The sequence below is a fragment of the Paramisgurnus dabryanus genome, chromosome 6 (genome assembly GCF_030506205.2).
Source record: "Paramisgurnus dabryanus chromosome 6, PD_genome_1.1, whole genome shotgun sequence".
Classification (NCBI taxonomy): Eukaryota; Metazoa; Chordata; class Actinopteri; order Cypriniformes; family Cobitidae; genus Paramisgurnus; species Paramisgurnus dabryanus.
The window spans coordinates 34,265,565-34,292,252 of NC_133342.1; the positions used below are offsets into that span (position 1 = coordinate 34,265,565).

Consider the following 26,688-nt stretch of genomic DNA (forward strand, 5'->3'; position numbering starts at 1 on the left):
ATCTCATAATTATGACTTTTAAAGTCGAAATTATGACTTTTAAAGTCGAAATTATGAGATAAAAAGTCGAAATTATGAGTTTAAAAGTCGAAATTATGAGATAAAAAGTCGAAATTATGACTTTAAAAGTCATAATTATGAGATAAAAAGTCGAAATTATGACTTTAAAAGTCATAATTATGAGATCATAAGTCGAAATTATGAGTTTAAAAGTCATAATTATGAGATAAAAAGTCATAATTATGACTTTTTATCTCATAATTTTGACTTTTAAACTCATAATTTCGACTTTTTATCATCTCATAATTATGACTTTTAAAGTCATAATTTTGACTTTTTATCTCATAATTATGACTTTTAAAATCATAATTTTGACTTTTTATCTCATAATTATGACTTTTTATCTCATAATTTTGACTTTTTATCTCATAATTTCGACTTTTAAACTCATAATTTCGACTTTTAAACTCATAATTTCGACTTTTAAACTCATAATTTCGACTTTTAAACTCATAATTATGATTTATCAGAGCATAATTTTTTTCTTATGTGGCGGAAATGGGCTTCCATATGATCTTACTCAATCAATAATAAAGATATCAAGATTATATTTTCACAATATTCTTTACGTTATGTAGGATGATTTTATGTAGAACAAAAATGTTGCAGTGTCATAAAAAGCATATTTTATTGATCAATAAATACTGTACGAATGTTGTTTACTAAATTAATGGCACAAATCCAACCTGATATCAGTGTCCATTGAATATTGCAACATTTTACTTCCTCTGTGACCTATCTAGATCTGTGTTACACACATTGTGAAAGGTTAATTTTTACCTCATGTTAACATTAACAAAATATTAAATTACAAAACAAATTCATATAGATGCTCTTCATAATAAAATTGGGTTTGGGTGCCAAGTGCTGCCTGTCTAAACAAGAGCTTAACACAGTCCTCATGTCAGGTGTGTGTATGCTTTCTAGACAGCTCACAAGGCTTTTTGTTCTGAGTTTGAAATATGAGCTCCAAAAATGCATAATTTCTGATTCTGCCAGTTTAAGTCACATATTTGTACATTTACTGAATGGTTAATTTTCTCTTATGTTTAACTTCTGTTATATTTATCTTGAAAGCTGTGAATTATATAAGCTACTGTATAACATTTCAAACAACCAAAAATTGCACTTTATCATTTATTAATCTTTGTAAACAAAGAGATTGAATCTCAAACATTGTTAACATTAAGACTATTATATCCGAACACATTTAAGGTAGCAATAGCAGCATCTAATTAGCAAAAAGGCATCATTATATGTTAGACTCTTAAAAATAAAGGTGGTGCAAAAGATTTTTGACTGCGATGCCATAAAAAGCACAGGTTTTTCAAAGAACCATTCAGTCAAAGGATCCCTCGAGAGCTATTTCTTAGCTTTTATAAAGTTTTCAAACTTTTTTTACTACAAAGAAACTTCAACAGAAAGTTTCTTTGCAAACCATACAGCCACAAATGTGTTTTTTCTATGAAATCATGTAGCACCTTTTTTGTCCATCTGGAGAAAATAATTGTGGAATACCTAATATTAACAACTTATTTTAGTTGCAAAGCATTTATTAATATGTGTTTTCTTTCCTTAAATGTCTTCTTAAAGCTGTCTAAACAGATACTGCATCTTCACACTGATTATCAAAGTATCCTTCAGCAGCTCTGAGAATATGATTTAAGGCATTCAAAAGCAAGATGTCCGTATCAGGATCCAACTCAACCTCCTCGCTGTAGTTCTTCACTGGGACAACAGCAGACAGAGAAACTCCAATTTTACCACACACCTCTTGCATCTGTCACAAGAAAACTTTGATTACTAGAAAGATTACAAGAATGTTACCCATGCAGTATTTTATCAAGGCTACACACTGCAAATCCATAGTCAAGCATTTGGCCCTACCATTCTCTTGATGTAGTGACTCTGGTAGACATTTTTCAGATCTGCTGTCACTAAGGGACAAGCCTCGTCTACCTTTGTCAACAGCACCAGCTGTGGGATACCTGGAAGATGCTTGATCATGTTAAAGGAATAGTTAAAGGAAGATTTATCTTATTATTTACTCATACAGTACTCATCCCATGTATATGCTTTCGTTGCTCAGCTGAACACAAACAAATAATGTGATATATAAATGCTGCTGTGTTATCTTATAAGTAACCCTATGTTAAAGCTAAATTAAAATGTTATGGCGTGCTGCTAACTTCAAATCTCTTTGGTTCTCACATAAAACAGCTACACTCTAAAAACAATCCGTAAAAAAACGGAAAAAGTACTGTGTAAATATGAAGGAATTTTCCGTATTTTTGTTTTACAGGCGTTTTTACTTTTTTTTTTTAATAACATGTTGCATTATGGGTGCAATAACCCCTGCTGCAATCTTTCACTTTTGCCTCTCTATCACCATCTCTGTTTGAAACCTAAAATTACAACTTGCTTGTAGAGTTATTTTCTAACAAAGATGATGTTTAACTTCTAAACAACTGCTGTCAGAACAAGATACAAATGCTCAACTATTCCAGCATCCACACATGTGATTTAGTAGACAAATCTTCTTTCTGACGTGACGTGTAAGTCAAATGGATATTTACCACAACATTTATCAGATTAAATCTACAGTTTGTGTTCGTTTTAGATTCCTTTGAAGTCACCACTATGGTGATTAGTGTTCCCTTTAGTTAGGCTTTTGTCCCTTGACCTCCAGAACTGACTCTGCTCTTTTGACATGGCAACAGAGATTTTGCTTTTAGCATTTACAACTTGTTTGTTGCTTGAGGAAGGAGAATTGTTGATAATGTCATCCAAGCTTGGTTGTTTTTATGTTATACTGCCTAACATTTAAATATGAAATAGGAATAAAGAACTGAAATGTGTAAGAGTGACACTCTATGCTGATCTAAAAACACGCTGTATTTAATAATGCTGTATTGTGTCAGGTGTGTTTTTTAAGCTTCAGAGAGACATCAACACTTTGGATACAAATCTCAACAATGGTGAGAGTAAATGGTAAGAAAGAGTTTTCTACAATCCTGGTGCCCAGCATGCATTGCGGCATGACGCTTTGTTGTTGATTGTTGCGTTTCATAGGCAGATTGAAAGTCTCTAAAGGCTACGGACAATGTTCTGTAAATCTACGGACAGTGTTCTATAAATCTACAGAATGTTCAGTTTTTGAATAAATGGAAATGTCTGTAAACATAACGGAAAATGTACCAGTAATTTTCTGCCAGGACATTATCCATTTTTTACGGAGTATTTTTTTAGAGTGTAGTCATGATGTGAAGGTAAGAAAGTATGAGATAATTTTAATTTTGGGATGAACTTTTTCTTTAATTACTTTAAACTAAAACATGAGATTTTCACAAACACGTCATAATGACCTCATTACAGTTTCATATCACAAGACAAGTTTACCTAAAATACCAGATTTATTTAATTTCAACAAATAAAACATTAATATGTGTGGTAGCAAAACAATTGAATTAAAATGTTATTAATAAAATAATTTTAAAGAGAAGAAAATGACTACAGTAAATAAACACTGAAACTTATATATAACCAAAACAAATTATACATACATACTGAAGAAAAAATCATATAGAAATATTGATATCCCAACTTGTTCCCATTGTTCCCATTACTGCAAACAGAGTCATACTAACAATAGCATTTTAAGGACAAAACCTGTCAAATATTTTAAAGGGGGGGGGTCAAATTTCCTGCATTCTGACATATTAACACAGTTTAAGGGTTGGTTTCCTCATGCTAAACATAGGCAAAGTGTCTAAAAAGCAGCTGGATGTGTTACCGAGTATTTCTGTGCCGAATGCACTTCGCCAGGGTTCGTACAAGTTTCGGAAAGTTTTTTTTTCGAATATGGGTCCAGCTGATGTTTCAGGCGACGGCTTTGTTTTTTAATCAAAACAATGGCACGAAAGAAGAAGTGTGTTTTTGGATGTAAGGAGAAGAAAGCCAGCCTTATGGAAACAATGAATATAATTTGTTTATCTGGGGTAGCAGCGGAGTTGTGCGCGTGTGTTTGTTTAACGCTGGATATTGTTAAAAAGTCCCAACCGGGTCATGAGTTGCATGCTGTAAGTAAGACTTCTGTTTTATGTTGGAAATTGGCATGTAAATGTATATAAAGTAAATGGCCTGAACATGTAAGGAATCATAAGTTAAACAGTGTTGTATAAAGTGTTGCTTGGCTTGTGACTCGCTCCTCCTGCAGCTCATAACTCCTTCTTCCGAATTTTTGCGTACGTTATCGAAAAGGATCATTAGAGCTGATCTGTCTTTTATAAATCTGATAAAACTAAAGGCTCTCTTCTGAGATATGAAGGATGTACAGTCTTGTTCAAAATAATAGCAGTACAATGTGACTAACCAGAATAATCAAGGTTTTTAGTATATTTTTTAATGCTACGTGGCAAACAAGTTACCAGTAGGTTCAGTAGATTCTCAGAAAACAAACAAGACCCAGCATTCATGATATGCACGCTCTTAAGGCTGTGCAATTGGGCAATTAGTTGAAAGGGGTGTGTTCAAAAAAATAGCAGTGTCTACCTTTGACTGTACAAACTCAAAACTATTTTGTACAAACATTTTTTTTCTGGGATTTAGCAATCCAGTGAATCACTAAACTAATATTTAGTTGTATGACCACAGTTTTTTAAAACTGCTAGACATCTGTGTGGCATGGAGTCAACCAACTTGTGGCACCTCTCAGCTGTTATTCCACTCCATGATTCTTTAACAACATTCCACAATTCATTCACATTTCTTGGTTTTGCTTCAGAAACAGCATTTTTGATATCACCCCACAAGTTCTCAATTGGATTAAGGTCTGGAGATTGGGCTGGCCACTCCATAACATTAATTTTGTTGGTTTGGAACCAAGACTTTGCCCGTTTACTAGTGTGTTTTGGGTCATTGTCTTGTGAAACAACCATTTCAAGGGCATGTCCTCTTCAGCATAGGGCAACATGACCTCTTCAAGTATTTTAACATATGCAAACTGATCCATGATCCCTGGTATGCGATAAATAGGCCCAACACCATAGTAGGAGAAACATGCCCATATCATGCTCCATGCTTCACTGTCTTCACTGTGTACTGTGGCTTGAATTCAGAGTTTGGGGGTCGTCTCACAAACTGCCTGTGGCCCTTGGACCCAAAAAGAACAATTTTACTCTCATCAGTCCACAATGTTCCTCCATTTTTCTTTAGGCCAGTTGATGTGTTCTTTGGCAAATTGTAACCTCTTCTGCACATGCCTTTTTAACAGAGGGACTTTGCGTGGGATTCTTGAAAATAGATTAGCTTCACACAGACGTCTTCTAACTGTCACAGTACTTACAGGTAACTCCAGGCTGTCTTTGATCATCCTGGAGGTGATCATTGGCTGAGCCTTTGCCATTCTGGTTATTCTTCTATCCATTTTGATGGTTGTCTTCCGTTTTCTTTCACATCTCTCTGGTTTTGCTCTCCATTTTAAGGCATTGGAGATCATTTTAGCTGAACAGCCTATCATTTTTTGCACCTCTTTATAGATTTTCCCCTCTCCAATCAACTTTTTAATCAAAGTACGCTGTTCTTCTGAACAATGTCTTGAACGACCCATTTTCCTCAGCTTTCAAATGCATGTTCAACAAGTGTTGGCTTCATCCTTAAATAGGGGCCACCTGATTCACACCTGTTTCTTCACAAAATTGATTTCTCAGTGATTGAATGCCATACTGCTATTTTTTTGAACACACCCCTTTCAACTAATTCAACTAATTGCCCAATTGCACAGCCTTAAGAGCGTGCATATCATGAATGCTGGGTCTCATTTGTTTTCTGAGAATCTACTGAACCTACTGGTAACTTGTTTGCCACGTAGCAATAAAAAAATATACTAAAAACCTTGATTATTCTGGTTAGTCACATTGTACTGCTATTATTTTGAACAAGACTGTACACAGGAAAATCCCCAGTGTTAAATTAACTCTACCAGTGTTAAATCAACACTATTTGGTGTTTATATAATCCACACCAAGATCGGTGTTAAAAAAGACTGGTGTTAAAAATATAACTCTGAATCAGTGTTAAAGTTAATGAGATAATGAAGTGATGATTAAGACATTAATGGAGAACACCTGCTGGTCATTCAAATCAATTACATTTTGGACATTTTCCTGTCTCAAAATTTTTATTTTGATGACTCGTTTTCTGGAGAAAATACTAAAATAATAAAGAAAGACAAATTATTAAACGCAATAGATGAATACTGTTGGGTGTATGCCTCCAAAAGCTGCAATCTTTCACGTTTGCCTCTCTATCAGCATCTCTGTTTGAAAAATAAAATGATAACTTGCAGAGTTATTTTCTAAATGGATAAGTTTAACTTCTAAACAGCTGTCAGAACAAAATACAAGTGCTCAACTATTCCAGCATCCACACGCGTGTAGACAAATCTTCTTTCTGACATGATGTCTCACAAGTAAAATAGACATTTATCGAAAAAATGTAGCACATTAAATCTTAAGTTTGTGTTTGTTATGAGTTCATTTGAAGTCACCATTACTGTGATTAGTGTTTCCTTTAGTTAGGCATTTGTCCCTTGACCTACACTGATCTAACTCTCCTCTTTTAGCAATAGCAACAATGTTTTAGTAAGACCACTTGTTCATTGCTTTATGTAGGGAGGAAACCTTCCAGACCTTCTCAGTTTATTTTTATTATATTCTACTCTACAAATCATTGAAACATTTAATCACAAATTAATTACGAAGAAACAGGCATATTAAAAGCTCTATGCAAATGACATTGAATGAGACTGCTGTAGTGCTTTGGTGTGATTTTGTGTTATTGTTGTTTTTTGCTTAAGAGAGCCTTCATGATTTCTGATACAAATCTCAACAATTGTGACAGTTAATGGTAAGAAAGTTGCTACTTTTTTGTCATGTTGCAATGCATGATGGGATTTATGAATGAGTTTTCTACAATCCTGGTACCCAGCATGCATTGCGGCATGAAGCTTTGTTGTTGTTTGTCACCATGATTGTGTTTTATAGGCTGATTGTTGATGTCTCAGTGTGTCTGACTTGCACCATAGATTAGATTTGGGTAAACAATATTTAACTCTTCAGGGTATGTGGACTTTTACAGCACTGTTGGATTTCATGGGAGCCTCACAGGGTTGGCAGAACATAAATTAAACACTTATATTCAGTGATTACTTTTTTATGATATTATTGAATCCCTAGACTTATACTTTCATAATAATAAGCATGGTAACAGATATAGACTTCATTTAACTCATCTTCCTCTGCTTTAACAGATGTGTTTTATAAACACACTGCCACATTGAGCAGAAGAAAACTAACACTAAACTTCAAGACCCAAGTACCCAATTAAAGGAAACACTAATCGGAGCAATGGTGACTTACTTTATTAACCAGATTTACAGCCATTCTTTAGGGGCCAGTTGTTCAAAGGTAAGCTGATCGGATTTTGGTTATTGGATTGGATCAAATCTTGAAAATGGGTTGTTCAAAAGGGAAAGAAGGAATCTGAAATCAGATTAGATCACAGAATCCAATCCTAGTTTAAATCTGGATCAAACCTTCAGTTTGTGTTGTTCAAAACTTGTCAGTAGGATTTGGATAACTTTGATCCAAAAAAACTAGATTATCCTGATCCCAACAGGGGGTAGGATTTAAAGGTGGATTCCAGGAGGGAAACTTTAAAATTGGTAAAATAACACATTTGTTTGATTTAGTGTATATACTTTTATTTATATTTTGCACTTGACTTGTGTAACCGTTGTAACAGTGATAAAGTAGATATAGTAGACATAGGCTACCAATTAAGCTATTCAGTAAAGTAAAAATAATGAAATGTGAAATAATCCCCCAAACAGATTTCAATCACAAACAAAAATAATATATTCAATTTTTATGTCATTCATCACCGTATATTAATTTCAAGGAAACAATCATCAGAGATGAGCCTGTCAAAAACAATGTCTAACAATGGCATCCCTTACTATACGTCCACTCAGTCCCTCATTCTGACAGAATGCCAGAGGTTGGTCTGGTTCTTCAAACGGCTCAGGTGCATCATAAACATCATCACAGGGAGGGACATTGCACCTGGTAGCGATGTTGTGCAGGACGTTACATGCTAGTATTATGTTGCATGCTCCCTGTGGTTCCACTCGCAAGTAGTTAAGGCATGCAAAGCGTCTCTTCAGAACTCCATTTAAAAGCTCAATTGCACATCTTGTTTTGCAATGAGTAGTGTTGATGAATACACAGATGTGGTTCTGGACATTATTGGAGGTGAAAACTATAAAGCTCTGCATAGGATTCAGGGTGTTGTAGGGGATGGTGAGCCTACGATTGTAAAGGAAAGTGAGGAAACATTCATTCTGGATCTCAGCCCTACTGTGTTATTGAAATACAACCTGGACCCTCACTGGTAGAGCCAGCAGTCACAGGAGCTCAGAAAAGACACTTGAAGCGTCCTTTGTGCGTCCACAATGTATTTATTATTGGATATATTTTTTTTGTGACTCAGATGAGGGTTCATAAAAGAAATTATAAATGGATGTTTATGTTATTTTTGTGTTTTGTCTCGAAATTAAAAACTCTTACAGTGATCCCATATTGGTTCTTCTACCTGTTCTTCACATAGCTGGTAGCACATGTTGTGATATGTTGTCCCATTTAGAGCACAGGTAATCTGGATTTGGTAATCGTGAAAACTGTGTATCTGGATCAGAGTGATCCAATCCAATGTTGCTTTGAAAAACCGGCATAAAAGTAAGACGGATTACCTGATCCTGAATAGGAAAAAATGTGATTTCCAAATCCGGATCATTTTGATCCAGATTAAACTTTTTGAACAACTGGCCCTAGAAGTTAAACCTATCATCCATGTAACTCTGCAAGCAAGTTGTAATTTTAGTTTTCAAACAGAGATGATGATAGTGTTCATTTAACTATGGTGATTTCATCTATTGCATTTAATATTTTGGCTTTCTTCCTCAGTTTAGTATTACTTTCTCCAGAAAAAGAGTCAACAAAATAAACATTTTAAGAGAGGAACAATTCCAAAATTGAGTTGATTTGACACGGAATGACCAGCAGGTGTTCACTATTAATGACTCAATCACTTCATTATCTTATTAACTTTAACACTGATTTAGTGTTTTTTTAACACCAATCTTGGTGTGGATTATATAAACACCGAGCAGTGTTAATTTAACACTGGGGATTTTGCTGTGTAATACTACTCTATAGGTACTCTAGATTAACATCAGATATGCAGAAACAGCGTGTGTTATGAGAGCTTTAAAATAAAACATCCAAACAATGTGTTATGGTGTAGTTACCGTGGTATAAGCTGAATAATTGACTCCGGTCCATTGAATTATTTGAAAATAATGCACACTCAAGGTTTAACGTCCTTATGCATCGGGGCGTGACGGTATTACAACATAATGTTCATTATTTTTAAATAATTCAATGGACCGGAGTCAATTATTACTTACATAATGAATTTGTTACTTACCCAGCTGGTTGGCTTTTTTGCGAAGTATCACAAACTTCTCTATCATTTTTTTCGACAGGATTTTAACTTTGCAGGTGTCTATCACGTAGACAACGCAGTGAATCGCATCCTTGAGGCTGGGACTTTTGTGGAAATGGGGGGAATCGTCTTGCAGAGGCGCTGATGGATTAAACTATGAAGGCATAATAATATTCATTTATTTATTGTAATACATTTTTTGAATAACAAAGAATTATTTTAGCAAAGGTCAATAAACAAACAAAAAAAAACAGTTTATACTACATACTGTAACTGTACCAATTTTTGGCTTTATGTTTTAAAGGTGCCATAGAATGTATAATGTATTTACATAGGTATAAATGAATAATACAAACTCTTTACATGGTAATGACATATCGTGGCCTCAAACGCAATTGTTTTCTCATGAGGCCCGGCGCCACAAGGGGTCAAAAGGGGGCATTGCCCCCTCAGATCTGATTTGTGCCCCCTCTGTTTCATTATTGTATTCATGGTTACAAATAAAATGTTCAACCTTTTGAGTTAAATATAATTTAATCTTATCCCCATATGGGATTTAAAATGTTCAGTGACGTGACATTACTGCCAGATTCAAACTGTTGCGTCTTTCGCGTTGGTTCACACTGAGCCAGATGGATGAGATCAACGCTGTCATATATCAACACTAGCCAAATGCCCAGAGTTAAATGAACTCTGCTGGGTGTACATATTGTCCCAATGTTACAGAGAGTTAAAAATTAACTCTGAAGCAGAGTTAAAAGCTGCAATCTGTAACTGTAACCCTCTCTGTCACCATCTCTGTTTGAAACCTAAAATTGCATTTTACATCTAACTTGTAGAATTATTTTCTTAACTTAGGTTTAGATGTTGGCTGTTTCATTTAAGTTCACCATTATTGTGATCAGTGTTTGTTTTAGTAGGACTTGACTCTTAGTTATTAATTTTTCCAAATGCTATAACTTTCTGTGTTTAAAAACATGTTTTAATATAGCAGAGAAAAGACAATGGCACAATTCCATAGTGGTGTTTAGTACCTAAAGTCTAAACATCATCAGCATCTAGAAAACTTATGTGCAAGTGTAGTGTTTGCACACTTATCAGAAGTATCCTTTGCTGTTAATTATGTGAGACTGTAGTATAAAATTCAGCACTCTCATAGCATTTTGTCATTCTGAACTATATTGAAACACTGATTCCTAAAAAGTTGACCACTGTGCAATATACAAACATCAATTTTGATGGATTAAAAATTAACCGCAGTATTATGTAGACACACAAACATCAATAATCAGAGTATGAATCTCAACAAGGGTTACAAAGAAAATGGTAAAAATTTTCATTATTTATTCCTACCACAGTGCATTCTGGGAGATTTGGATAAGATTTATAAATTATTAAAGGGGACAAACACCAGGGGACTTTTTCCATGTTTAACTGCTATAATTGTGTCCCCAGTGCTTCTATCAACCTAGAAAATGTGAAAAAGATCAACCCAGTAACTTAGTTTTGGTAAACCATTCTCTGCAAGCATGTGAAAAAATAGGTCATTGTAATTTGGCTACTATTGTGATGTCAGAATAAGGTAATACTGCCCCCTTTATGTGCACTATCCAAACACAGCACTGCCATTTAGTTCAGAGAGAAAGAGAGAGAAAAGAAGGACTTGACAGCACAATTGAGTTTCAATTACAACAAACCACCATCATTGTGATCAGTGTTTGCACTTCAGCCGCTCATTTGCATTTTAAATGACACACCAAAAACGGCACACTTTTGCTCAGACCTAGATTAAGACTTAGTTTACATCTTAAAAATTATCTCATAATATGTCCCCTTTAACTCTTTCACCGCCAGCGTTTTTAAAAAAAGTTGCCAGCCAGCGCCAGCGTTTTTCATGATTTTTACAAAAGTTTAATGTCTTCCAGAAAATTTTCTTCTTCAAATATATAAACATACAATATACCAAATGAAAGAACAGACCCTCTGCTTTCAAACAAAAAACCGTTTCATCCTACCTTCAGTAGTTCTTTTGTAATCAGCTTTTGAATATGGGTAGGTTTCTGCAAAAACACCACATTTTGAGCAAAAAGCAGAGATAATTCCATTTTTGAGACGGACTTTTCATAGAGATCCCATTCAGAGCGATCTTTAAAACAGACACGGACATGCAGCACCTTGCCAAAGGGCAATACTTCCGGGTCTAAAAAGTTGCGGAAGGGCACCACCTAATGGATAATAGCGGTATTGCGGAAAGACGGAAAAACTTGTCATTGGCGTGGAAGAGTTTTCTCTTGATTGACGAGATATCTCGTCAATGGCGGGGAAAGAGTTAATATCCAGCATGCATTGCAGCATAAAGCTTTTCATTTTATTGTCACCATCATTGTAATTCATACTCTGATTCTTGATGTTTGTGTGTCTACATTGTCCTGTGGTTAGGTTTTAAGTGCTTCAAAATCGTTCAGATCAACAGAAAAGAACACTTAAGAGTGCAAACATTACACTTGTACATACATTTTCTAGATGCTGACAATGCTTAGAATTTATGTACTAAACATCACTATGGAATTGCAGTATTGTCCTTTCTTTGCTATAACATAACATGTTTTAAACACACAAAATTATAGCAGTTGGAAAAAACTAACAACTAAGAGTCAAGTCATACTAAAACAAACACTGATCACAATAATGGTGACTTAAATGAAACAGCCAACATCTAAACCTAAGTTAAGAAAATTACTCTACAAGTAAGATGTAAATGCAATTTTAGGTGAAAGATGGGGATAGAGAGGATAAAGTTACAGATTGCAGCTTTAACTCAACTTCAGAGTTACTTTTAACTCTCTGTAAGATTGGGACAATATGTACACACCCAGCAGAGTTGATTTAACTGTGGGGGTTTTGCTGTGTATGCAGTGTTTTTAACCTCATAATGTTTATTTTAGATTATAGACATTTACATACACATAAGCACTGGTAAAACAATAGCCTACATTTAGTTTGTAAAATACACACTGATATCTGTGGAAGCAAGCAGCAATAAATATCTATTCAAATAAGATAATAATTTGCAAATAATAAATAAATATTATTTTCAAATAATAATAATTTGCTGACGTGTGTTATTCATATAAGACAAACACAGTGGAAGTAACTATAAAGTTTACTTTATTATTATAAAGGTTATAATGATACTTGTTTGAAAGACGAGGATGCGCACCTGTCAAGCAGCTATTAGAACAGAGCGAGGCCAGAGATGAAAGTGCTCTTAAACAGGAAATAATATATGGAATAATTTGTGCATCTTTGAATAACTGTAAGAATATTTCCTTTAAATATAATTTTTGTCATATAAAGTATTAAGAGATAATAATGTTTTATCCACTGATATTGCTTATTTAGACTTGCGGTTAATAGTTTGTTTGGTGCATTTACCTTAGAGTTTACAATTTACATGTCAATTCTGCTTCCTTGTCTGTTTATTAATTTCATTATGCTGTTATTTTAAGTTATATGTGGATATTTATTGCCATATGAGACGTTCATTGCCATTATATGAATACTCTCGTTTAATAATCAAATCATATGCGGAATAATGTGTGCATCTTTGAATAACTGTAAGAATACAGTTCCTTTGAAAATAATTGTTGTTAAAGTTTTGAGAAATGATATGTTGTAAGGATATTTATTGCCATATGAGACGTTTATTGCCTTTGAATACTCTCGTCTATAATATGGAAATCACATAGGAAATATATTATGGTGTACTGCAAAGTTACCCTGTTATTTTTATTTATGATATATGTGGAGATAAATAAACCTTTGCAAATCTGCTGATTTGATCCATTCATGTCCTGACCACCAGGCTAGAGATTTTAAACCCACACTTACTAGTCTATCCAGAGGTGTCAAATCCATGTGCCAGGAGTAAAAGTCCTCCCCAGTATTTTGTTCCAATCACCTGGATTTGCTAATTAGCACAGTTTTTCAGCAGGAGGTGACCTCCTGGCTCGTTGGTGTTTTAAGCCCTCAACCAAGCCTTCAAGGCAGCGCTGTCTGGAAGGCACTCCCCATGCCCCGAGCGTTTCAGCCAATCACAGCACTGGTGCTAGATATCGAGCCTTCCGCCAGCTTCTGGCAGTTTGAGCTCACCGTTGGTCAGGTGAGTAGTGCAGATATGGTAAGATAGGAATGTGACTGTATTTGAATACAGCTTGAAATGTTTCGAGCATTTAAGGGAAGTGTTACCGCGTTTTCATGTGTCTGTGGCACAACTTTTTTTCGTGCTTGTTTCACGTATTGGTTGCTCAATTGTTTTTAGATGCTTAGATTTTTTGTCTGATTTTTAAACTGTTTTCAAGCAAGGATAAAGTTGCGATTGGCATAAATGCGGATGTCATTTTAAGCATCGGTTTATTTGTCAGAATTTTAAACTGCTTTCGCTTGGAGTTGGGTTAAGGTGAGGATGTCATTTTATGTAACAGAAAGTTGTTCTAACCCCAATCACAAGCAACAATGGTAAGAAATTAGGAAAATCAATTGAGCAACCTATACGTGACACTGGCATAAAAAAAAATGCACCACAGACACGTGAAAACGTGGTAACACGTCCCTTAAACGCTGAATTCAAATACAGTCACATTCCTATCTTACCATATCTGCACTACTCACCTGACCAACGGTGAGCCAAACTGCCAGAAGCTGGTGGAAGGCTCAATATCTAGCACCAGTGCTGTGATTGGCTGAAACGCTCGGGGCATGGGGAGTGCCTTCCAGACAGCACTGCCTTGAAGGCTTGGTTGAGGGCTTAAAACACCAACGAGTCAGGAGGTCACCTCCTGCTGAAAAACTGTGCTAATTAGCAAATCCAGGTGATTGGAACAAAATACTGGGGAGGACTTTTACTCCTGGCACATGGATTTGACACCTCTGAGTCTATCAAATAATATCTCATGATCTATCATTATTATGCTGTTTAAATTTTGCTAGTCAGTTTCTTACCTGTGCAGTTGCATATGGAGTGTTTTATGGAGCACTGCATTTAAAAATCTGTCATAACATAACACCGACTGTGACGTAACAGTTGAGATGTACACCCCTAACACTAAATTACACATTAAATTAAGTACAACGGTGTTACAATGCTGAAAACAAAGTTGTGACTGTTGAGTTAGTGCTATATGCTAGTTAATGCTATATGCTAACGTTTAGGCTGAAGTTCTACTATTGATGTCACAGTTACGTTTTGCAGGTCCATACTTGGAAAAAAACACAAACTTAGAGTTTAGAAACATCTATTAAGAATCTCCAAACAATTGATTTTTCCTCAAATTATGTATCTTCTCTAACTGAACTGCTCTGTGAAACAGCCAATCAGAGCAGAGCTCAACATTATTATTCATGATCCTCTCAAATAAGGTAATAATAGACCATTTAATTCTAAGGAAAAATCCTAGGGTTGTAAATAGACATGTAAAACTGTCTCTGGATAATATTTGCACTTAAAGGGGTGGTTCAATGGAATTTCATGCATTCTGACTTATTAACACAGTTATATAGTTGTTTTCTCATGTTAAACGTAGGCAAAGTGTCAAAAAGCAGTTGGGCATGTTAAAGAGTATTTCTGTGCCGAATGCACATCGCCAGGGTTCGTACAAGTTTCTGAAAGTTTTATACGATTACGGGTCCAGCTGATGGTTCAATGGTTTCTATAGACAAGTTTCCCGGGCACTTCCGGTTTACTTCCTGTTTCTGCCAAGAACTTCCTGCGCAGGCTGAGTAGTGGTGTAAAAATGGCTTTGGAATGGCAATATTCGACCGAAAATCTTGTTAAAAATGGTGTTTTGACCATTCCGCATCCAAGTAAGGTAACATCATGGGCGGACAACATGTCGATATGGCCCAGCATCACAACATCCAAGATCTTTTCTTATTTTATTGATTCCATGGCAGTGGATGGGAATGCCATTAATAACCTGAAAAGCTCAGAGGCGTTTCAGTCCCTCCATTCCGACAAAGTGGGCTGTGAACTTTTACACAATATGGGCAGTTTAATTTAGCCAATCTTATGCTTGTATTAAGATGTTTGTATGTATCCGTGTGTTAATCTATAACAGAACACGAAGAGTAATAAAAATAAAAATAAAAAGTAATCCCCTCTAGCCTTCCTGCCCGGCACTGATAGGAAGAGAGACACTGCATACATTGCGAGTTATTTTTACTTTTAGAGTTACTTTTAAGACAACAGCAAGGTGTTTACAGTGAGCGCAGAATGTGGTTTTTTTTGACAGTGCTTTAATTAATTCCCCAACTAACAGAAAAAAGTTATCAGAACGTTCCCTGAAAGTTCCCAATGTTCCCAAAAACATTCTGCCAACATAAAAAGTGTCCAGTTTTCTTGACATTCTAAGAATGTTTCTGGGTTGTCTGAACGTTAGAGGAATGTTACATTTTACCATTTTTAAACGTTATGACAATGTCATGTTTTAATGTTCACACAATGTTTAAAACAACAACTGTTTATTATATTGACTTGTTTGATTGTTATGTAAATGATAGAGAAACGTTGCATTTTATTATATTTATTTTTATATTTATATTATTTTATTTTATTATATATTGTTATATATTTTATAAAACATTATTTCTGAATGTTCAGTAAATAAATTGCTGTAGAAAACACAATTCAGTTATTAGGTTTAGATGTTGATGTTTTGTTTCATTTTAAGTCGGCATTATTGTGATTAGTGTTTGTTTTAGTTGGACTATTGACCCTTGCTTGCTAGTTTTTTCCCTGGTTGTGTTAACTTTGTGTTAATGCACCACATTAGTTATGAGCATGTAAAGTTAATAGTGTAATTCTGTGGTGGTTGGTTCATAATGGTAAAGATCATCACCTAATTAATTTACTAATCAAAAGTTATTTTTTTTATCAATAATGTATATGAGATCCAGCACTTTCACAGCAGTTTGTCATTAAGGAGTTTTAGAAACTTTAGACAAAAAATATCAGTTGTATAATTGGGGCACACAAACATCAAGAATCAGAGTATGAATCTCAACCATGGTGACAAAGAAAATTGTAAAAAAAATCCTTATTTATCCATGTTGCAGTGCATGCTGGGAGTCCTGAATGAGATTTGTAATTTGTTGATACCCAGCATGCAGCATGAAGTTTTTCAATTAATTGTCACCATGGTTGAGATTCATACTCTTGATTCTTGATGTTCGTGCGTCCCAATTATACAGCAGACATTTTTTTGTGCAAACAGTTAAGGGTCAATGACAGCAAACACAGCAATGCAGGTAAGGCAAATCTCGTCGTCAATAATACAGACAGAAGGGTCAGGGCAGGCAGCAAACAATCTTAATAACAGTATAAACAGATCAAAGTAACAAAACGGGTAATCACAGTCAGAATAACACTCAGAAAGATAGCCATAGCAAATCGAGACTTCGCACTGAAGTCAAGTTCAAGTTCAGTTTATATAGACGGTTTCATCGGACGCACGTGATACACGTCTGGATCCGAACCTTACTTCCGGTTTTGTTTTTTTAATGGTCTGACTAGTTACTAAACTGATCTCTTGAACGAATGCCTCGTCGAAAATAACAAATGTTTTGGTTTCCTAGGTAATCTATGTGTTGTTTTTTTGCTTGTTTTATAAATAAACTACGTTTAAAGAACTTTGTTGTTATTTATTCTTAGCGGAGTTTACCGGAAGTTACGTGCGGACTGCGACAGCCGCTTGTTTATGTTGTTACTGCTGAAACGGTCTATAGGCAGTGGATGATGGGAAACAGGTGGCAGTGCAATCAGTCCCGGTATGTGGGATTATGGGAAATGCAGTCCGGAATAAACTAATACTGGGGTGGCTCCCTCTAGTGCTGATTGGAGGACAAGGCAGACGCCTGATTCATCACAATATAAGAGAACAATTTAACCCTTTAACTGCCAGCTCAACCAAACGGTTGAGCACATTTTGAGTCCCTATATTTTATTGAGAGGATTACCTAACTTAACTCAAGCTGATTGAGCCATCTCTACTATTTGTGTAAGATATGTTTTGCCAAAAAAATCCACTAGATATCAATGTGTCAATCAACAGCACTTGTCACAACACATCTTGTTATGTGGATTTTAGAAAGAAAAAAATCACTTCTGTTATATGAACTGTTCTTGTTTAAATTTTGCAAGGAAACCATATTTTTTTGACATATTACACTGTAAGAGCCCTAACTTTACAAAATGATGTTACTTGGTGCCATGTAAAAACTTTCGTATGTTTTGAATAATTTTTCAAAAACATGCTCAACCAAACGGTTGATTTGTCACTTAATGGTAAAAGTAGAAAAGCTAAGGTAATGTTTTCAGATCATCCATTTCTGCAGTCAGAGTGTATTATTTGCTATGAAATATTTATTTCTGATCATTCACAGCTATGAATATGAAACAGCTATTGTTATTTCTTATTTAATATATTGAGATAATTTCTTAAGTAGGTATTTTTGCCACTTCTGGATATTTGAAATAACTATAATGAATTCATATAATTAATGTATGGAAATCATAATTACTGATTAATTAATCAATAATTACTTCTTAAATGATGTTTTAAATTGTTTGAAGGATTGTTTGCAACGTTGGCTTACTCTACACAGCATTGCTGGTTTACAAAGAAATGTTAAAGGGGCCATGTCACCAGACTTTTTTAAGATGTCAAATAAATCTTTGGTGTCCCCAGAGCACATATGTGATGTTTTAGCTCAAAATATCATATAAATAATTTATTATAGCATGTTAAAATTGCTACTTTGTAGGTGTGGGCAAAAATGTGCAGTTTTGGGTGTGTCCTTTAAAATGCAAATGAGCGGATGAAGTGCAAACACCGATCACAATGATGGTGGTTTGTTGAAATTGAAACTTAGTTGTGCTGTGAATTATTTTCTCTGTCTCCCCCTCTCTGGATTAAAACACTGGAAATGGCAGTGCTGTGGTTGGAAAGTGCAAATTAAGGGGTGGTATTATTATAATAAGAGCTCCTTCTGACATCACAAGGGGAGCCAAATTTCAATGACCTATTTTTTCACATGCTTACAGAGAATGGTTTACTAAAACTAAGTTACTGGGTTGATCTTTCTCACATTTTCTAGGTTGATAGAAGCACTGGGGACCCAATCATAGCACTTTAACATGGAAAATCTCAGATTTTCATTCCATGACCCCTTTAATTTATCTAAAAAAAGACAAAAAAAATTATGTTGCACTACCAAACTTGACAGTGTGGTTCTTAAATCATAAAATACTAAAATGCCATTGTATTACTATCTTTTGCCTTCTTTTATTTTAGGTTTTAAATGCAGAAAGTCCTTATTTTTGTTACTTTTGGTCATTTTTATTGCAAAAAGCATGAAAACATTTCATGTCCTGTGTTAAAATGAAAACCTGAAATATTTTAATATGTTATACTTCAATAAATAAAGAAGATTTAACATACAAAACCATTTTATTTTGATTATGTTTGTAAAAAATTAGTATTATAGTTCATATTTTCTAATTTCCATAGTATGTATTTGAATTCCTTTAAGTGACATATCAACCGTTTGGTAGAGGCCGATTTAAAAAAAATGATGGGATGTGTTGAAAAAAATACATTGATTGTGTTAAGTGGTGACATAAGGAGATAAGAAATGCAAACAATTTTTTTTCAAATGCCTTTTTCTTGGTGTGGCAGTTAAAGGGTTAACGTATTATTTCAATGCACATTAAATAGCCATGAGTGCTTACCTGATACTTGTCCTGAATGTGGCCCTTCAGAATATTGGTGAAATCATCTATATCCATTCCAGCATTCACACCTTCTTCCAGTCCCATTGTATCACACAGCATCATGGGAAGAAAGTTTTCCTTGCCTGCCTTGATGCGATAGGTACGAAACTACCCAGTACAGATGTCCATTAATCATTTTTAATGTATAATCAAGATAAGTATTATTTAACAAATATGCTACAGCCAAATAAGAGCATATAAAGTAGAGATGTTCCGATACCATTTTTCTCTTCCCGATACCGATTCCGATACCTGGGCTCAGGGTATCGGCCGATACCGAGTACCGATCCGATACCTGCATGTGTATCTGTATAATATACAGCTGTACATACTACTAGCCCTGTATGAATGGATATAACTGTTTTATGGTGTGCTTCAGACTTATTCCTGTATAAAACATGAACAAATACATACAGTGAACCACAGTATTTTTATTATCTGAAAGACATTTGACACTAATATTTATTTTTCCTATGAGAAAATCAGCCACAAATCGAACACTGTAAACTGAAAGGGTATTTTAGTTTTAGGAATAATTGGAAAAAATCTGCGGAATTCTGCAGGATGGTTTTAAATTAAATTATTTAAGCTATTAAATATTACAAAATTGCATCTAAAATAATTACTTTTTAAAGGCTTACAATTAAAATGAATACACCAAACCAATGAGTCCTCTGAATTAAACTGGACCAACATGAACCAGATAATGTGCATGTCAAGATAGAATTCTAGTTTGTAGCCTATATAAATTTACATATATTATTGTTAATATATATTATAGCAGAATAAAAAGCTTGTGTTAATACGTTCTCATTATGAATTAAGCACGTATGAAGATAATTTCATCATTTTGACAACGCAATGTAAACTTTATATTAAACATAACAAGAGCATTCGTCTTGTAAACTGATTTGAAATGATGATGTGCTGACTGTCGCGTCACATAGACGACAGAGACAAGTAAGATCTGCGGTGAAACTCAGTGGTAAGTTTTATTTCATCTCATATATCAAACGGTTCATGCTCTTATCATTAAAAACAATCACAGCAAACAGCACACGCAGGGTTTATGTACTTATCAATGCTGCTCACAAACGCGCGGGGCTATGTATGTTTGCTTGTTGTCAATAGTCCCTTTCACACATACAGTCTTTACTGGTAATTTACTGGTAAATTGCAGTTAACATGTCATGTGTGAACAGAACCTTTCTGGTAAATCAGTGCTCCCAATTTACCAGAGAAACCTCATTCACACAGACCTCTGGTCCCAGAAAATACCCGTAAAATTGCCAGACAAGCGTCTGTGTGAACAAAAACTCGTTCCGTTAATCTTCTGGGATCGTTGCCGGAAAGAGGACCTAGTAAGATACGCGGGTAACCCTCTGTGTGAACAAGAATGCCATAAAGGGCGTGTCGAAGTGAGGACGCGCGCGTCATTATCACAACACAAGTTATGGTTCAGCTCCTTACAACGAGAGATAACGTGCATATAAACATTCACCACGAGAAATGTTGCAAACTAACATGTATATAAACATTCACCACGAGAAATGTTGCAAACTAGATTGAAGCAGTTATCAGGAAATGATATATGAGACGCATAAACAATGACGCACGTGCCGTAGTGAGGACGCGCGTGTCATGGCAACATGAAGTTGGTTCAACTCTTTAAAATCAGGGATTTACAACATTCACTACGAGAAATGTCAGCAAACTGGACTGAAGCAGATATAAGGTAAGTTAGCTCGTTACTTACTGCGTTGAAACGGAGATCATTCAGCAGCATAAAAGAATATCGCGTCACGTGCTCATTTGAGCTATAATAAAGGAAAATACCCGCATGTCATCCCAACGAGATATATTGTTCAGCTCCTCAAAATGCGGGTTTTAAATGCATATAAACAATCACGATGAGAAATGTCTGAAAACTGTATCAAAGCAGAAATCAGGGAGCTTGTCAAATATCCACTCTGAAGCTGAGATCATTCACCAGAATAGAACTGTGCATTCACGCGCTCCTTTGTAGTCTTATCATAAACAAAAATGCACGCGAGTTGTTTCTGGAGAGAGAAATAATAAATAATATGCAAACTTCAGACGCTGCGTAGAAGAGAGGGCGGGACTTTCAACATGTCACGTGTCTTTCCGGGACCATCAGATGCCGTGTAAACTTGGCAGTGTGAATGAATAAAATATCAAGCGGTCCCGTAAAATTCCAGGATGCCTGTCCCGTGTATCTTACGGAATATCTGTGTGAAAAGGGCTTAAGACAGGTTGTAAGATTAACGGTAATTTGCCGGTAAGCGCTGTGTGTGAACGAAAAATATAGCATTACCGGCATTTAGATGACGTCAGACCGCGCTGACAGATCGGGCGGGCCAATCAGAAAGTTTTTTATACAGGTGACGCGGTATCCCCCAGACTGTTTACAGACGTTTCCACACACATGTTGCTTAAAAGTCGAGCACACCTGAAGTTAACATCCACATTTCTTCACCAAAGTTGTTTAAAACAGCTTACCATCTAATTGCCAAATTGCCGACGTCCTTAGCACACCATCTGTGAAGCCTAATGTGCAAACGCGCAGGTTCCGTTTGACGCCGCCTAACGCAATGTTGTTTGGTCACGTGCAACTTCGCGACCGCTTGCCAGAGATGTGAAAACAACAAAATACGGACCGTGGATATTAAGTCATAACCCGCCGTTTACAAATACGACACGGACGGAGCTCGCCGGCCGCGCGCCACAGGTAACTTCCGCTTTCCCTCCGAGTTTACCGGTATTTTGATACTGATGTGTGAATGATGTCTTACTGGTAAAAAGACGGAACGTCACTGCATGTGTGAACAGCACATTTTTGTATTTACTGGTAAATTCATTCTGGTAAATTCATGGTAATTTACCAGAATTACTGTGTGAAAGAGGCTATTGACGGGACTGGTCACAAACACGCTCAAGCGCGGGGTATGTGTGCTTGTCAATCACGGGCATTAAATCCATCGAGTTCTCCGCGGAAATCTGCGGGCGCGGATTCCGTTGAGACATGTCGATGTTTTATTAGTCTGAAATACTAACAAACAGCGGACATACGGCTGCATGCTTTCATTCCTTCGCCGCTCTAAGTAAACAATGGTTGCGTCACGCATGAGGTAACTTCCTGGTGTTTGCATTCAGAGCAGCGAAGAAGAAATGAGTTTCGCTTTGCAGTGTTAGCTTTAGTGTAAGCTATAACGGGCATAACTACGTTTATTAAGAAAATGGTATCGGATCGGTACATGGGGTCAAGTACTCGCCGATTCCGATGCCAGAATTTTTTGTGGTATCGGCCATATTTCCGATACTGGTATCGGAATCGGAACAACTCTAATATAAAGTGATTAATTTTTACCTGAGTAGTCAAGCTGGAGCTGGCAATGCCAGTGTTGGCCTGAGTGCTCACATAACCTTTAAATACAGAGTTGATGGAGTTGAAAAAACTTGATTTGCCGGCACCAACAGGGCCCACCATTAAAATCCGGGCTTGTTTCACTGAGCTAACAGAAGGTTTCCACTCAGAAACAGAGCAAGAGATTTCCTTTCTGCGCCTATAATCACATCACAACAGTATGCAAATCAATTACATTAATTCATTTGTTTATTGTATTTATTAAAGGGGCCATGGCATGAAAATCTGACTTTTTCCATGTTAATTGGGTTCCCCTGATTCTACCTAGAAAATGTGAAAAGATCAACCCGAACTTAGTTTTGGTAAACCATTCTCCGTGAAAACGTGAAAAATAGGCCATTGAAAATTTTCTCTCTTTATGATGTCATAAGGAGATCTTATTATAATAATACCACCCCTTAATGTGCACTATCCAATCACGCCACTGCAATTTAGTGAAGAGAGAGAGAGAAAATAATTCACAGCACAATTGAGTTTCAATTGCAACAAACCACCATCATTGCGATCAGTGTTTAAATTTCATCAGCTCCTTCGCATTTCAAAGGCCACATCCAAAACAGCACTTTTTTTGCTCACACCAAGTAAGTGTCAATTTTAAGATTTTATTATAATTTATTTATATGGTATTTTGAGCTAAAACTTCAAAGATTTATTTTACATCTTTAAAAAGTCTTGTGACATGGCCCCTTTAAGGAGAAGTGAAGCTGAAATAACTGGTCGGAGAAGACACTCACTCAGGAGTCCACTGGACATTTCTCCATGGTTTATCCATAATATCTCCATAGTCTGAAAGGGAACCACAACCAGGGTGTTAAAAATATTCATACTTTCAACAACTGTATGCTCTCTTTATACTCTTATTGGTATTTCAATGCAAATTATGAACACAAACCTTCAACTCTGTACACCTCGAACTCGGTCAGATTTAAGTTATTCCCATGCATCTGCATTGGATCAAACTGGAAGTACTGTCCAGGATTGCTGTAGACTGTGGCCGTATTATTATAGATGAAAAACAAAGATCCAAAATTTGGACCAGTATTTCCGTCATGGAAAGTGAACTGGGGATTTTCACTGAACACACGCAGGGGATCTGCATTACCCATTCTGTCATTGAAGCTAAACAGGAAGGCTTTGTTGTCCACTACATTTGTCTCTGTCTGAGCGTAATCGGTATTAGTGAATGCTCCGAATACATAGCCTGAGTTATTGTAAGCCACAGCGACAGTGGGTCCCTGCCTGTCACACTTCTGATGAAAGTACGCAGAGTGATACCCATGCACACTGGCTTTGAACAACAGGCTCAGTTTGCTTCTATGAAACATAGAGCGCAGCTTCTTCCTTTGCTCTATAGTAAGGCTGGATAAAACGGCACTCATGTTGATCTACAAAGCAAATTAAAATGATTTTATTATTACACACTTCAAAGGAGTACACTTCCATAGTGTACTAAAGTGATCTTTTTGCCCACTTATTGTGTACTTAATACACAAAAAAAGTATTTTTAGTACTTGTTGAGATAATCTAAGTGTACTTATCTGTGCTTTTTAAGACATCATGAATATGAACTAAAATGTGCTAAAAAAGTAATAAAAAATGCATTTAGGTACCACTTTTTGTATTTTCATCTTAAAACATCTTAAAGAGTACTAAAGAATAATTTTTAGTATATTTAGTACAAAATTAGTGATTCACCGTTGATCTTGAGACAACATTTATTTCATTAGATGTTACTGGTATTGTATACCTTTTCAGGTGCAATTATATATTTTATTAGTATATTTATAATGCAGAACTTTTACCAAATACTACTTTTTTACATGGGATCTTATGTATTCTGTCTAAACCTTTTTTGCCATTTTACACTTTGGATACACACACTCAGTCTATATGTTTTTGGGGCTGGACATTGTTATTCTATCCCCTATTTATTAGATTACAATTTGTTAATTCCTTACTGTTGATTTAGGGTGGATAATGTATTCATTTTCATGCAAACAATGCTTATTATGGTATTATATTAATCATTATATTAATCGTAATAACAAGCAATATTAGGCAATGTAAACAATAACTTTGTTTAGTGCTCTTATGAATGTTTTCAGAATGACAGCAATGTTTGAAATGCTAACTACTAAATAAACTAAATAAAATAACATAGCCTTCTTAATGGCTAATGTTTACATATTTGGCATATTTCATTTAAACCCAGTTGATCTAAATCTATCTCGGTTATTTTCTACTTATTTTTAATGTTGAAAGCATTTCTTAGGCCTACATAATCATGATGATTATTGCGTGTGTCTTACCGAATGTAGTATCACTTCAGCAAAAACCTGCCCACACTGAATGATGTGCCATTTGTTTGATTACTGTTTAGGTGCTAGTCACCCCATGTTGCCAGATATTAGTACGAAAACAAACAAAATAGGCCATAAAGAAAAAAAATCAGTTCAGACCTTACATCAGAGACATTGCTAACAGTAACCTGCACATTCTCACAGCTGCTTGAGCAGTCTCTGTCATTTTACGCTAAACTATAGCCTACAGTAAACTGTCCAAACTTAATTATATATGCAGATACCAATACGAGTATCTTCAAATTTTATTTTTAAATGTGAAAATTCTACCGACGTCCGCACCCACGCCCATGGTTACAACTGCCATAAACGCGTTTTGTGTTATCCGCCCTTTACATAGTGCCGTTTTAAAGACTTTTAATCAGCAGTTGCTATAAATGCCCTTATCGTATGAAAAAAATGGTTGCATATAAATAGCCTAAAAAAACATATTAGTTACATTTACTAAAAAAAGTCCTAGATAGAACATGTATTTGATAGAAATAAAACGGCTTACTTTTAAGAGCAGACTGCCACTGTGCAGAACTGGTTTTCAATGTTCTTTCACTTTCTGATTAAACTTTTCTCCAATCAAAACCGTTTACATAAGGCTTGGCAACGTCTGCTACACCCTAAAATCAAAGAGAAAAAAATCCTGCAAATCTTGCTTGTAAGGTCTACTTGACATAATTATTATTTGAATATAATTATTATTATTTACCTTATATGCACTGTTGATTCCTTACAAAGGCTTCTGCAGGTGAATCTTATTTCCTCAGTTTAGTGCAGAAGGGAAATTCCCTGTACTATTTTACGTTTTTTATTTGTAAGGTTTGTTTGTGAAAACTACTTAAATGTCCTAATATAAATAAGGCCTAGTCCTGGATAATTCCACGCCCTGTCCGGGAAATCACCCCAGTTCACGCTTATGGCTGCAGGGTCCCACCCAATTTCTTTAATTTGTCAAACATGCATTAAAAGTGTGATGACACAGGGTGCAAGAATTCCAGCAGCAGCCTGATATGCAGAGATGTTTCATCCATATCTCTTATCAACTAACCTTGAAGATAATACATAGACACAGAATAGCAGAGAAAAATCCTCACTGGTAATAAAAGACATTTGATTTTAAAGTTTCAAATGTACCAAAGAATACATTGAAACAATATGTTAAATAGTTGTCTGACATCTATATAGAAGGTGTGTTGTTTTATTAAGTGCCAAAATTATTCAGAAATGGTTTTACATGTCCAATAACAACCCTAGGATTTGCCTTTAGAATGAAATGGTCTTTTATTACCTTATTTGAAAGGGTCATGAATAATAATGTTGAGCTCTGCTCTGATTGCCTGATCACAGACCAGTATGTTGCAAAAAAGTTAACCAAGCCACGGAAAATACCGGATTATCTGAGCATCATGTCCACGAAAGGCAGCTCAAATGTGGCACAT

General features: G+C 35.5%; 2 protein-coding genes across 17 annotated transcripts in view; one reads left to right on the plus strand and one right to left on the minus strand.

Moving 5' to 3' along the window:
- Positions 1 to 26,688, plus strand: part of LOC135767353 (NLR family CARD domain-containing protein 3-like) — a 205,292-nt gene that overhangs the window by 73,337 nt on the left and 105,267 nt on the right. The window lies entirely within an intron of this gene.
- LOC135767406 (interferon-induced protein 44-like) lies at positions 1,184 to 25,822 on the minus strand. 2 transcript variants are annotated; one of them, XM_065277109.1, is made up of 8 exons: positions 25,755 to 25,822; positions 23,791 to 24,283; positions 23,633 to 23,684; positions 22,842 to 23,037; positions 19,412 to 19,561; positions 9,607 to 9,778; positions 1,948 to 2,048; positions 1,184 to 1,840 (listed from the first exon to the last, which is right to left on the minus strand). In XM_065277109.1, the coding sequence occupies exons 2-8, from the start codon at positions 24,275 to 24,277 to the stop codon at positions 1,658 to 1,660; spliced, it is 1,341 nt and encodes a 446-aa protein (XP_065133181.1). In that variant the 5' UTR covers positions 24,278 to 24,283; positions 25,755 to 25,822; the 3' UTR covers positions 1,184 to 1,657. The 2 variants fall into 2 exon arrangements, with proteins under 2 accessions (XP_065133181.1, XP_065133182.1); XM_065277110.1 differs by having other exon boundaries at positions 1,688 to 1,840; positions 1,948 to 2,058.

Bases quoted from the DNA above. Each gene is read 5' to 3' on its own strand.
- LOC135767406 (XM_065277109.1), bottom strand. From the start codon at position 24,277: ATGAGTGCCGTTTTATCCAGCCTTACTATAGAGCAAAGGAAGAAGCTG. The intron at 23,038-23,632 runs GTGAGTGTCTTC...ATGTGATTATAG, and splicing joins AATGTCCAGTGGACTCCTGA to GCGCAGAAAGGAAATCTCTT. The intron at 19,562-22,841 runs GTAAAAATTAAT...TGTACTGGGTAG, and splicing joins GCTCCAGCTTGACTACTCAG to TTTCGTACCTATCGCATCAA.